Raw genomic sequence first — 13,283 nt, 5'->3', positions numbered from 1 at the left:
TATTTTTTTTATTTTTTTATTTTTTACTGCCTTTTTTAAATTGAATTATATTTGACCTATGACATTGTATAAATTAAGATGTACAACATGTTATTTTGATATGTTGTAATACTGCCATTGTAAAGACAATCAGCACCTTTCATTGTTATAATATCCTTTTTAGTAATTGGAATAATTTAAGTTCTGGACTCAGCAGGTTTGAGGATTATAGTACAGTATTGTTTATTGTTCATTGTACCATGCATTGTATCTTTCAGGCTTATTTACCACTCGTTGTAAGTTGGTACCCTTAAACAACATCTGTACCTCCCATCCTTCCCCTGGTAACCGCCATTTTATTTTATTATTTTTATTTATTTGAGAGTGAGCAAGAGAGAGAGAACACAAGCTGGGGGGAAAGGCAGAGAGAGAGGGAGAAGCAGCCTCCCCGCTGAGCAGGGAGCCTGATACGGGACTTGATCCCAGGACCCTGGGATCATGACTTAAGCCGAAGGCAGACGCTTAACCAACTCAGCCACCCAGGCGCCCCATAACCACCATTTTAATCTGTTTTTGCAAGTTTGGCTTTTTAAAATTCCATATATAAGTGAAGTCATACAGTACCTGTCTTGCTCTGTCTTGTCTCACTTAGCATAATGTGTTTGAGGTCCATCCATGTTGTTGCAAATTCCCTTCTCATGGCTGAATGATACTCCATTGTGTGTGTGTGTGTATATACACATTGTCGTTGTCCATTCATTGATGAGGTATGGACACTTGGGTTGTTTCCATATCTTGCCTATTGTAAATAATGCTGCAGTGAACATGGGGGTGTATCTGTCTTTTTGAGTTAGTATTTTTGTGTTCTTCAGATAAATACCCAGAAGTGGAATTGCTGGATAATATGATAGTTTTGCTTTTAATATTTGAGGAACTTCCACGCTGTGTCCCATAGTGGCTGCACCAATTTACATTTTCACCAACAGGGCACAAGGGTTCCCTTTTCAGCACATCCTAGCAAGCACTTGCTATCTTGTTTTCTTGATGCTAACCATTCTAACAGGTGTGAGTTGATAGCTCATCGTGTTTTGATTTGCATTTCCTTGATGATTAGCGATATTGAGCATCTTTTTATGTACCTGTTGGCCATTTGTATGTATTCTTTAGAAAAATGTCTCTTTAGTTCTTCTGCCCATTTCTAAATCAGATTTTGTTGTTGTTGAGTTGTATGAATTCTTTATATAATTTGGATATCAACCCCTTTATCCAGTTTATGGTTTGCAAAAATTTTCTCCCATTCTGTATATTGCTTTTTCATTGTGTTCTTTCGCTGTGCAAAAGCTTTTAAGTTTGATGTAGTCTCTATTTGTTGAAGAGACTATCCTTTCCCCCTTGGGTGCTCTTGGTACCCTTATCAAATATTAGCTCACTGCATAAGCAAGTTGTAATTCTGGGCTCTCTTTATTCTTCCATTGGTCTATGTGTTAGTTTTTGTGCCAGTACCATACTGGTTTTATTACTGTAGCTTTGAGTGTAGTTTGAAATCAGGAAGTATGGTATCTCCAGCTTTGTTCTTTTGTGGTTCCGTACAGATTTTAGGATTTTTTTTTTTTTCTATTTCTGTAAAGAATGCTATTGGTATTTTAATAGAGATTGCATTAAATCTGTAGATGGCTTTGGGTAGTATGGACATTTTAACAGTTCTTCTGGTCATGAACATGGGGTATCTTTCCATTTGTTTCTGTCTTCGATTTCTTTCAGCCAAATCTTGTTTTCAAATTGTACAGATCTTTCACTTCCTTGGTTAAATATATTCCAAAGTATTTCATTGCTTTTGGTGCTATTATGAATAGGATAGTTTTATTTCTTTTTCAGATATTTCATCCTTAGTGTGTAGAAACGCAGCTGATTTCTGTATGTTGATTTTGTAGCCTGCAACTATACCTAAATTTTTGATTAGTTCCAACAGTATTTTGGTTCTTTTGGCGATTTTATAAATACAGACTCATGTCATTTGCAAATAGTGACAGTTTTACTTCTTTCCTGATTTGGATGTTATTTATTTCTTTGTCTTGCTTAATCACTCTAAGATTTTTAGTGATGTGTTGAATAAGAGTGATGAGAGTAAGCCTCCTTGTGTCTTGTTTCTGATCTTGAGAAAAAGCTTTAACTTTTTTTCCACTGAGTATCTTAGCTATGGGTTTGTCGTTTTGGGCCCTTATTATGTGGAGGTCTGTTCCTTCTATACCTGATCTGCTGCTGTTTTGTTTTGTTTTTAATTTGAAAGGGTGTTATATTTTGTCAAATGCCTTTTCTGCCTCTATTGAGATGATCATGCGGTTTTTCTTTCATTTTACTAATATGATGTATTACATTTATTGATTTGTATATGTTGACCTATGTTTGCATCCAAGGGATAAATCACATTTGGTCATGGTGTATAATCCTCTATTTTGAGTTTGATAATATTTTGTTGAGAATGTTTGCATTTGTACTCATCAGCAGTATTGGGCTATAGTTTTCTTATGGTGTCCTAATCTGGCTCTGGTATCAGGGTAATGCTCTTCTTATAGAATAAGTTTGGAAGTATTCCCTCAATTTTTTGGAAGAGTTTGAGAAGGATTGGTGTTAATTCTTCTTTGAATGTTTGGTAGGTTTCACCAGTGAAGCCCAGTGTTGAGTGCATATATATTACAACTGTTATATCTTGTTGATGTATCAAGCCTTTTACCATTATATAATGACCTTTTGTCTCTTGTTAACATTTTTGGCTTGAAGTCTGTTTTGTTTGACCTAAGTATGGCTATGCCCCATTTTCCTTGGGCTTCTATTTGCATGGAATATCCTCTTCCATCCCTTTACTTTGAGCTGGTATGTGTCTTTAGAGCTGAAATGAGTTTCCTGTAAGCAGCATAGAATTGGGTCTTATTTTTTATCCATCCAGCCACTCTGTGCCTTTTGATTGGTGAAACCAATCCATTTATTTTTTAGAGTGATTATTGTTATGTAAGGACTTACTACTGCCATCGTATTTGCCTTCTGGTTGTTTTCTATCTCCATTTTCTTTTCCCCCTCTATTTCTCTTTACTCTTGTAAAGTGTGATTTTTCCACGGTGATTTGAGCCTTTTTAAAAAATGTTTTACTTAGGGGCACCTGGGTGGCTCAGTCGTTACGCGTCTGCCTTCGGCTCAGGTCATGGTCCCGGAGTCCCGGGATCGAGCCCCGCATCGGGCTCCCTGCTCTGTGGGGAGCCTGCTTCTCCCTCTCCCTCTCCCTCTGCTTGTGTTCCCTCTCTCGCTGTGTCTCTGTCAAAAAAATAAATTAAAAAAAAAAGTTTTACTTAAATTTACTTAATTTTACTTAAATTCAATTTAATTAACATATTGTATTAGTTTCAGAGGTAGAATTTAGTGATTCATCAATTGCATACAACACCCAGTGCTCATTACATCAAGTGCCCTCCTTAAGGCCCATCACTCACTTACCCTATCCCTCCTCCCCTCCAGCAACTGTCAGTTTGTTCCCTATGGTTAAGAGTCTCTAATGGTTTGCCTCCCTGTTTTCCTCTTACTTTATTTTCCTTCCCTTTCCCTATGTTCATCTGTTTTGTTTCTTAAATTCCACATGAGTGAAATCATATGGTACTTGTCTCTGACGGACTTTGCTTAGCATGATACCCTCTAGTTCCATCCATGTTGTTGCAAATGGCGAGATTTCATTCATTTTGCTTTGTGATTACCATGTGGCTTACATGTAAAACATCTCATAATTAAAATAGTCCTTTTTAGCTTGAAACTTTATAGGTGACCAAAGATAAAGTGCTATCCACTTTTATTCCTTCCCTTTTATATTTTTGACATTACAATTTTTTTTATGCTGTGAATTCATTGAGAAATTATAGTAGCTATAGTTATCTTTAATGCTCCGTTCCTTAGGCCATTCTTCTACAATTAAGAGGTTGAACACACCATTCTAATTAGTTAGTTTTCTGATTCTGCTTATTTCTCATCATTGCTGGAGTATGGTGTACTTTGATTTGCTTTTATGTCACTAAATCCTTTCATTTCAGCTTGAAGAACTACTTTCAGCATTTCTTGCAAGGCTGGTCTAGCGGGGTTGAGTGCTTTCAGTTTTTGTCTGAGAAAGCCTTTATTTCACATTCATGTCTGAAAGGGGACTACTGGATGAAGTGTTCTTGCTAGCAGTTTTAATACTTTGTCATTTCACTTTCTCATGGCCTATAGAGTTTTTGCTGAGAAACCTGCTTATAGCTAATGGGGTTCCTTCATAGGTTTCTCTTTTTTCCCAGTTTTTTTCTCCCTCTCCCTCTGCCCCTCCCCACCATTCATGCTGTTTCTCGCTCTCTCAAATAAAATCTTTTAAAAAAATAATAATTGGGGGCGCCTGGGTGGCTCAGTTGGTTAAGCAACTGCTTTCAGCTCGGGTCATGATCCTGGAGTCCCTGGATCGAGTCCCGCGTCGGGCTCTCTGCTCGGCGGGGAGTCTGCTTCTCTCTCTGACCCTCCCCCCTCTCATGTGCTCTCTCATTCTCTGTCAAATAAATAAATAAAATCTTAAAAAAAAAATAAAAAAATAATTGGGTGGTCCATTACCTTCTTGGACTTGTATTCTCCATTTTCTTCTCTAGGTTTGGGAAGTTCTCAGCTAATATGCTTTCTGCTTCTTTTTCCTTCTATATTTTTCCCATCATAACTGATAGCTCTTATAGGGTTTCTTACTTTTTTAAAAATCTTAGTTCCTCTTCTCAATCATTTCTAAATTCCTGTCCTCTAAGTTGCTAGTTCTTTCCTTGATCTGCCTTATTTCCTAAGCTTTCTAGTGCATTCTTCATCTCATTGAATTCTTGAGCTCCAGAATTTGGTTCTTTAAAAATTTCAATCTTTTTGACAAAGAACTCCTGTTCATTAATTTTTTTCCATAGTTCATTGAATAACCTTTCTGAGTTTTTCTTGTTCTTTAAAACAGCTATTTTGAATTCTTTATCAGTTAGATCCCAGTATTCCATGCCTTTGAGTTTGGTTGCTGGAATTCTTTTCTCTTTGTGATGCCGTGAGATTCCATAGCGTCTCTGCCATCGTATTTGAAGTAGTAGCACACACCTTTCTTAGTTGTTTACTTTGTTACAGTTCAACAGACTGGCATTTAAAGTCCTTTGGTTTTTCATAAGGTGGCCACATACTATAGCTCAAGTTTTGGGTTTCTTTTTACCCAAGCCGGCTCTGGTGCTGCATTTGGGAGTGTGCCTTAAAAAAGTTGATCTAGAGAGTACTGGCGGTAGAGGTGCAGGGCTGCCCACAGCATTATGGGGGGATCCTCGAGTGGGGGTACTCCCACACGTCCATGGGCAAACCTGCTATGAAACCCTGAGGGAGATGGGGCGGGGTGGGGGGGTATGTGTTCCTTTAGTGCCCTTTGTTATTCTTATCTGCCTCTTTCCTCTCCCTCCCCCAAGCGCTGGAGGTCCTTCCTCAGAAACCTGGGGTGCTGTTGGAGAGAAATGGGTCCCTCCAGCTACAGCCTATGCAGCCAGGGGGCCAGTCACTCACCACTTTAGCTTTCCCTGCCCTCTGTGAGGGAGGAAGCCCAGTGCATTGCAGTGTTGTTCTGGGCAGGGAGGCTGACTCCTAAGATTCTCCTCAGCCCCCAAACTCTTCTCGGTCTGGCTCCGTTCCCAGTGGGACCTCCACAACTTCTGTATCTTCCTTGCATGTCTGACCTGGTTTGCACTCTCCAGTGTTGCTCTTGCCCGCTCATGGCAAGATGGGGTGGAGCAGGCTCGCCACCTCCCTTGGATCTGAGGCCTAGCCACCTACTTTCCGGAGCACAGGCAAGTACAAATCTCCTGGGTATTCCGTGAGGTCACTTTTTGTTTGGTTATGAATAACCGGTTTGTTGTAAATAAAAGGGGAGAGTAGAAAGGTACGGCTCCCATTGCCTTGATGATGTCTCCAGTCTTCTGTGAGTCCAGTGTTCTTACATTATACCATATTGGTTACTCCCTCCCTGCAACTGTAGGCAATTTCTGGGTAATCTGGATACAATGAGTTGTTTCTCAGTGGAAATTTATCTAGATTGCTATGTGCTAGGTAAATGTGTTCCATGATAGTAATTATTCACGATCTGAAGCAAACCATAGAGAGCATGGAATCCTGCCTTGTATTTTACAGAGGACTAAGTATGGCACAGTATATCTGGTATTAGAATCACAAATGTAAATTGCTTTTGACAGTTTCTACCCCTGAAGAGAAAGGGCTTTCTTTGTGTAACCCACATTTTGTCACCTTCTGATTGACTTGATTCTTAAAGCAGGTCTTAAAAAACACTCTGAGCCAGAGAACACCTTTCATCCAGAAAATCTGTTATTTTTTCCTATGTTCCTCCTAATATTATGTTCTTTGTTCCAGGCACCAAGCCAAGAGTTTCACATGTATTGTTTCCTCAGATGTTTCTGTATTCCAGCTTCTAGGAGTCTGACAGGGAAGGTACAACACTGAGAAGGCAGGGGATTCTGAGGCCCTTTTGGGCAATTTCACTATGTAATATGTTGAATTATTTAAGGAATTCTCGCTAGGTGGATGTTGGTTTTGTGTTTGTACTGCTAGGCCTCCAAAAACACATTGCCAACCTTGATGTTTTAGAAAAAAGAAAACCGTTAAGGATCTAAGCTTCCCTCTCTCTAAAATGACTTAAAGTTACCTAACAACTACTGGTAGGAGCCCCTCTGAGCCAGCCCTCACCATGAGCCCTGTACTTTAAACAAAAGGAAGTACATCAGTTATTGGCCCTACAGAACTGAGTATTAGGGCAACTGCCTGTTGTCCCCTTTCCTTTCTTACCCTCTTTCATTATGCTCTTTTCTCTAACCTTGGAACCATATTCCCAAACTCCTATTCTTCCTTTCTTGGTAAACTTTATCATGCCTTTATGGGGCACCTTATAATTAGGACATTGTAAGCTGAAGAAAAAGCAACTCCTGGTACAGTTGTTACCAGTTTATAGATTATATTCAACTGTGCATCTGCCAGATTCTGTCTAATGTATATAGAAGATCAGCACATTCTCTGATGTGAGTTTCATTTAGAAACAGGGCTGTGGTGTGAGCACAGTAAAGCTGATCAGTAGAAACTTTTTTTACTCAAAGCACCTTTGGGTCCTGGCACCAACACTTTGAAATGGCAATAGGGAGCCCAGTATATCTTGTTCTACTCATGTAATGTGAGACATAGCCTCCACTGGTTTGAAAGAAAGCCAGAATCCTTCCTTTTCTTCTTTGGCTTTATCCTGCTAGTAATCAACCTGGTCAGAATCTTCAGCTTATGGGGCGCCTGGGTGGCTCAGTCGTTAAGCGTCTGCCTTCAGCTCAGGTCATGATCCCCGGGTCCTGGGATCGAGCCCCACATCGGGCTCCGTGCTCGGCGGGAAGCCTGCTTCTCCCTCTCTCACTCCCCCTGCTTGTGTTCCCTCTCTCACTGTGTCTCTCTCTGTCAAATAAATAAACAAAATCTTAAAAAAAAAAAAAAATCTTCAGCTTATATGTTCTTCCCTCAGAGTCTGAAAGAAAAGAAAAGGAAGGTACCTGTTCCAGCTCTTGGTAAGTTGGGAGTCTGAGATGACGGAGATCCTCCTTTGATTTTATGAGGGATTCTTTATTCTCCCACTTGACAAAAGCCCGCTTTCTGACCAAGACGGGGCTAGGGCATGGAGATGTGGGACTGGGAAGCACATACAGAGTATCCTGGGCTGTCTTCCTTGGGGAGGACAGCATCAAGGTCCCCGAAGGACCCTCACTGCCAAGCCAAGACAGTGATTCCGTCTGGGTAGCCTTGTGGGCGACAGTCCTCTTCAGCCGAACAGAAATCTTCTGTGAGGACACTCCCATGAGCATGATGGTCCGATCTTTACTTTCCTCACTGTGTTCCACTGCCTCGCCATTAGGGAATGTGAAAGGCCCTTCCTCAGGTGCTGTAGAAAGATACAGGACATATTAGTATTCTATCTCAGAAAAGCAGACTCTGATGAGACCTTTCTTATTATAGGAGTTCCATGGGCCCAAAGTGGTCTCCTTTTCAGGCACCCTCTTCAGGGGGTGAAGGGACCTGAAGTGCAGGTGCTTTGCTGGTGAAGCCACAGCCACTGGTGCCAGGCTGCATCTGCCCTGAGGAAAGGACATTTTTCTATTTGCACAAAGGTTGCCTAGAGGATTTCAGTTGCTGCAGATTAGTTTGAAGCAAGGCCCTGTAGAGAGAAATGGTCCATACAGATTTTTCTGTGGACATTGGGTTGGGGTAGCTCTCAGCATTCAAGTTTTGGTCCTCTTGCAGGTGGCCTCCAGGAGCTGGTAGGAATTTTCTTTGGGACCTATTTGTACAGTGGGCATAGCTCAACTGTGAGAGGGAAGTATGTCTCAAAATGTGTTGCCCTCACATTCTGGTTTTGTCTCAACCAACACGCTCGCCCAGGACCCAGTGTGGATATTAACCATTAGGAGTAATTTCTTGGACAAGTAAAGAGTGGATATATTTGAGATGATTGGTAGGCTGTAAGACAGACTATTGTTTTGCAATGACTCAACAGTAATTCTGGGCTGTTTAACTACATCATTTATAAAGAAACAGATTTTAGATTCTGTTGAGTCTTTCATTTAATGAGGATAAAAAACACTTTATATAATCATTTCATTTCCCCCAAATCCTGGAAGGTAACTTTTTTAAGAAACATGCATTTCTAGTAAAATGTTACGTATTTTTAACTACTAAACCTTGTAGCCAAGACATTGGATTGGTATAGTCAAAGTGGCTTCTGGACAACAAAAATAGTTACCCAATTGGCATTTATAATTTGAACCAACAGTTCTAATACTTGAAACCTTATAAGGATCCTAATTAATTTTTCCCCAGCGGAACATAAATTGACATGAAGTATCAGAATATTTAAATTATGTTTGGAGTATTATGCATGATTTTTTTGTATCTCGCATTTTACAACCAGACTTTCATGCTGCTCTCTGCCACCTTTCTCCCATGAAAATTTGTATTTTATGTGACAGAACTGATATGTAATTCTTGAAATGTATCTTCCACAGTGGTGTCTGTCCTTCCCCCCCTTAATAAAAACCACTGCAAAGGCAATCTTTCCTCCCTGAAATCTTTATCCTTCCCACTTCATTTTCCAAGAGGAATGTTCTCTGTGCCTACTTACCATGGAGCAGGTCTTTGGCTCCCAATGAGCAAAGGCTGGATGTTGGCCCTCCAGCAGTGCTGTTCTCTGTGGGAGCTGCTGGGTTCTTGGCTCGCTTCTTGCACTCAAACACAACCAGATCTTTGCACTGTTTGTGGCAGTTCATCCCGCAGTCTGTGGATGAGACACCCTGATCAGGAAGTCTTTCGCTTTCTTCTCCAGAGTCTCAAAACCACATTGGTGCCGTGCTTTCTCGTCACACGTGCCTGTCCTAGTCTGGAGCTGGACACCTGCTATTCCTAATGAACCTAGTAGTCTCATTTGGTCAACTCTGGATCTCACAATCTTGTTGCAACCCTTATCAGAACCAGAAGCAGCGTCCACTGTCTTGGAGGGAAGTGGTCTCTTAGTCATTCTGCATATACTGCCATATACTACAGAGACCCCCCCCCCCCCCCGGAAGCTTGCAGCTCTTATGTCTTACTCTTTCTTCCTTGCCATAGAAGTCTCCTCTCTTTCACGCCTGAATTTCTCCAGTTAAAAGGAAGGATAGTTAGGTCTGGAGGAATCTACTGGTAAGAGGAAAGTTGGCAAGGGCCTTTGTATGTGAAGACTTCTGTTCCCAAAGTGCCTTTCTTTGGAGACCCGCCTTTCCACGACCATATGAAAGCATCATATCCTACCCGCCATCCCTAGTTCCGGGACAACCCACACAGAGAGAGGACCTAGCAAGGAGGAGCTTCATAACTGGTCGGTCAGGCATTCCTCTTCTCTGTGGTGGCAGTCACTGTCAGTGGGTGCTCTAGGGAAACCAGTTTAGGAATGAGGCTGGGAGCCATGCTGAGAAGTTGCGGATTCAACAGACAACTCCTCTGGGTAAAAAATGCTTTATTAGGAGATCCTCTGAGACCAGGCAAAACAACACAGTCGACAAAGCTGAGCCTTACCTTTACATCGATATCCTTGTTTGATCACTCCCCAGAGCTATGAGACAGACAAGAGATGGTTAGAGTGTACCAGCCATCATTCATCTGTCCGGTATGAGGCTAGACAGTGGCATCCATTCTTTATTTTCCTTCATTGTGCTTTCTTCCTCAGGTGGGAAGGAAACCTCCTTTATCTTCCCCATCATAACTCTCCTGACCTTAAATTGCAAACACGAAGAGTTTGTTCTGATCAAAGTCAGATGTTCAAGAAGCTCACTAGCATGGACTTAGGAGGCCTTCCTGAGGCCTGAAGTAGATGAATCAAAGAACAAACTAGTTTCTTGGGACTCCAAACTAAAGAACAAGCATACAGAATCCTGGGGTCAGTGGAGGGGGTTGGTCAGAGAGGGGCAGAGCCACATGACTTCTTAAAAGCCATTCCTTTTGGGCGCCTGGGTGGCTCAGTTGGTTAAGCGACTGCCTTCAGCTCAGGTTATGATCCTGGAGTCCCGGGATCGAGTCCCATATCGGGCTCCCTGCTCAGTGGGGGGTCTGCTTCTCCCTCTGACTCTCTTCCCTCTCGTGCTCTCTGTCTCTCATTCTCTCTCTCAAATAAATAAATAAAATCTTTAAAAAAAAAAAAAAAGCCATTCCTTTTGAAGGGGAAAGGGCAGGGTTGTCTCATAATTCTTTTCTCTCACAACGGCAACTATAATTACTATTTCTATAGTTACTATAATTACTATGACTATAATTACTTAAAAAATATATCCTCGGGGGCTCCTGGGTGGCTCAGTTGGTTAAGCGACTGCCTTCGGCTCAGGTCATGATCCTGGAGTCCCTGGATCGAGTCCCGCATCGGGCTCCCTGCTCGGCAGGGAGCCTGCTTCTCCCTCTGACCCTCCCCCCCTCTCATGTGCTCTCTCTCAAATAAATAAATAAAATCTTAAAAAATATATATATATATATATATAATATATATATACACACACACATATATATATCTCCTCAGTTCAACAGTTCTTACCATTTGTCCCAGGCCTCATAGACCAGAGGAAGAAATCAATCTGGGAGAAATGGTAAAGATGAGTTCAAGTAAAAACCATGCATTTGAGAACGAGCTTATTCTAGGTGTTTGTGTAGGCTCTAAGCTGGGGTGGTTGATAAGGATGGTGAGGTCTCTGCCTGGCTTAATCACTTAAATTGTCTCATACCCCTCCCCAAGTTCAACCTAAAGCATTCAAAGAACAACTTACAAATCCAGCACAGTTGTCACAGAATGTAGGTTTCAGATAGGTGGTCTCTTGAAAGTTGTGAGGAAAGCCCAGGCCCAGTTTGGAGTAGATTGAGCTGGCCCTCATGAAGTAGGCTGTGATCTCATCTCTGCTGATGAGGCCTTCCCTGCCAGCAAGGGACAGACAAGGTATGAGTGGGGTCTGGGGTAACAAGAGTGGCTTCTAGCCTTAGAAACTCACCTTTGTTTTTACCCTTATGTGGTAGGTACAGTATGTACTACTGGGGGCTATCTCCATGAGCCCTGCTCTTAGGTAGGGATGCATGGATAGCACGTCATTAGTAGGTGAGATGGCACTATTCATTTCTACAGAGGTGTTCTTTGGCTAAAGTAGGTTTTCCTAGCCAATTTAAAGACTCAAAAAAGAAATGGAAACTACAGGGAGAGAAGTGCCTTATGCTGTGGTTTCTGACTTTAGACAGTACATGACACATAACTGGAGCCCACCGACCATCCCTTTGATTTCATACAGAGAACCAACATAGAGCTTATGTAACCTTCTGAAAAGTAAATAGACAAAGTATTAAATAATTTTTTTCTCACAATCTGCAGAACCAAGCAAAGAAGGAACACTAAAGGTTTTCTTATTTATAGTTGATTATTCCTTAACGGGCAGATTTATGAAATCTTCAATTCTGAGGCATTTAAAACACATGTGTTTTTCATGGTCTGTTGTCCAAACGAAAACCAGACCGGCATTGATTTGATGATTGCTCCCTGAGCACCAAGAGCCTCCTAAGCCTGTACACAAATGCTCACCTGTCTTTGTCCATCACACAGAAGGAAAAGGGAAAACTGGCAGCAATCTTTTCAAACTCTTCCTGAGAAATGTATCCATCCTGGTCATGATCATAGTTCTTGAAGACGGACTGTGGAAAAAAAGGAGTTTCTTTGGTGATTACCAAAGCGAAACCAATCATTTCTCTCTTGAGCCAAATGACGAAGGGCTGGAACGTCTGATAAGAGAGAACGAGGAAATGTGCTCCTGAAGCTGCCACAGAGAAGCAGCAGGGCACGTGGCAGGGCTGCCCTGGGCCCGCATCTGCAGGGGGCCAGGGGCTGGCGGGTCCATTAGCACATCGATGGTGCCACCTCCCTGGCCACTGGGTGCTCCTCGCTCCTTGCACAGGGGCTGTTCTCCCTCTGCTCTGCCCCTCTTACAGTGCTTCTGCTACCAGCCCAGCGGGAAGCGCTCCTTCCCCCTTAGTCCTCCACTGCTCAAGGTTCTGTCACTGGCTGGCTCTCCCTTTTCTATTACTACACTGGATTAGAAACACAGAAGTAGGTATCCCTCCTCCACAGTAACAGTGAAGAGAATCAAGAGGGCCAAAAATTTCAGTATTAGATTCTCCTTATTATCCTTACTTAAACTTTTTTCTGATGCCTCTCTGCCTCCCAAATCAACTGCCACCCTTAAATATATGCTCTCCTACTAGGTCTTCAAGAGGGAGCACACCTCCCCCAACGTGAGGCCCAAGTGCGTTTGCAATGTACCAGGCACCGTATGAGAAGCGGTTCCCCGTGCTCACTAGGAACAGGTTTCAAGTTTCCCACCTTTGTGTTTCTGCCACTGTGGGCACCCCCTCCCCACCCCCTGCATATAAAGCTAAGCCAGGCTGTGCCTTGCTTTTGTCTGCTGAAATACAGCTGTACTTACATCCACCATCCTCTGGACATGTTTACTTATGGTCTTTGGGTCCGGTTTGGGAGATACTCCAGAGGCCCAGTCCACCACTACTGGTGGTTTTGAAGGTGTTAGTGGCTGAAATGAAATATTCAGAGAAATCCCCATGACTAGAATGCAGTACAACCCACAGCTCCTTCCTTTCCCACTACCTGATGGCCACACTGTGGACAACCGTCAGCTCTGTGCAGGGGCAAGGAG

The 13,283-nt window shown here is 42.2% G+C and overlaps 1 protein-coding gene across 1 annotated transcript in view; it reads right to left on the bottom strand.

The window, feature by feature from the left end:
• RASGRP1 (RAS guanyl releasing protein 1) overlaps positions 1 to 13,283 on the bottom strand; it is a 78,393-nt gene that overhangs the window by 2,025 nt on the left and 63,085 nt on the right. The window contains exons 11-16 of the mRNA XM_045901753.3: positions 13,056 to 13,160; positions 12,158 to 12,267; positions 11,361 to 11,505; positions 10,126 to 10,162; positions 9,200 to 9,352; positions 7,578 to 7,963 (exon numbers count right to left, since the gene is read on the bottom strand). Coding sequence (XP_045757709.2) covers positions 7,578 to 7,963; positions 9,200 to 9,352; positions 10,126 to 10,162; positions 11,361 to 11,505; positions 12,158 to 12,267; positions 13,056 to 13,160 — 936 coding nt within the window. The remainder of the gene's footprint in view (positions 1 to 7,577; positions 7,964 to 9,199; positions 9,353 to 10,125; positions 10,163 to 11,360; positions 11,506 to 12,157; positions 12,268 to 13,055; positions 13,161 to 13,283) is intronic.

This window comes from Mirounga angustirostris, unplaced genomic scaffold, assembly GCF_029215605.1.
Source record: "Mirounga angustirostris isolate CCGP_5_RB_7025 unplaced genomic scaffold, mMirAng1.0.hap1 SCAF_9, whole genome shotgun sequence".
Lineage (NCBI taxonomy): Eukaryota > Metazoa > Chordata > Mammalia > Carnivora > Phocidae > Mirounga > Mirounga angustirostris.
Note: the sequence above shows the minus strand (reverse complement) of the source record. Positions and strands in the feature narration are given on the sequence as shown.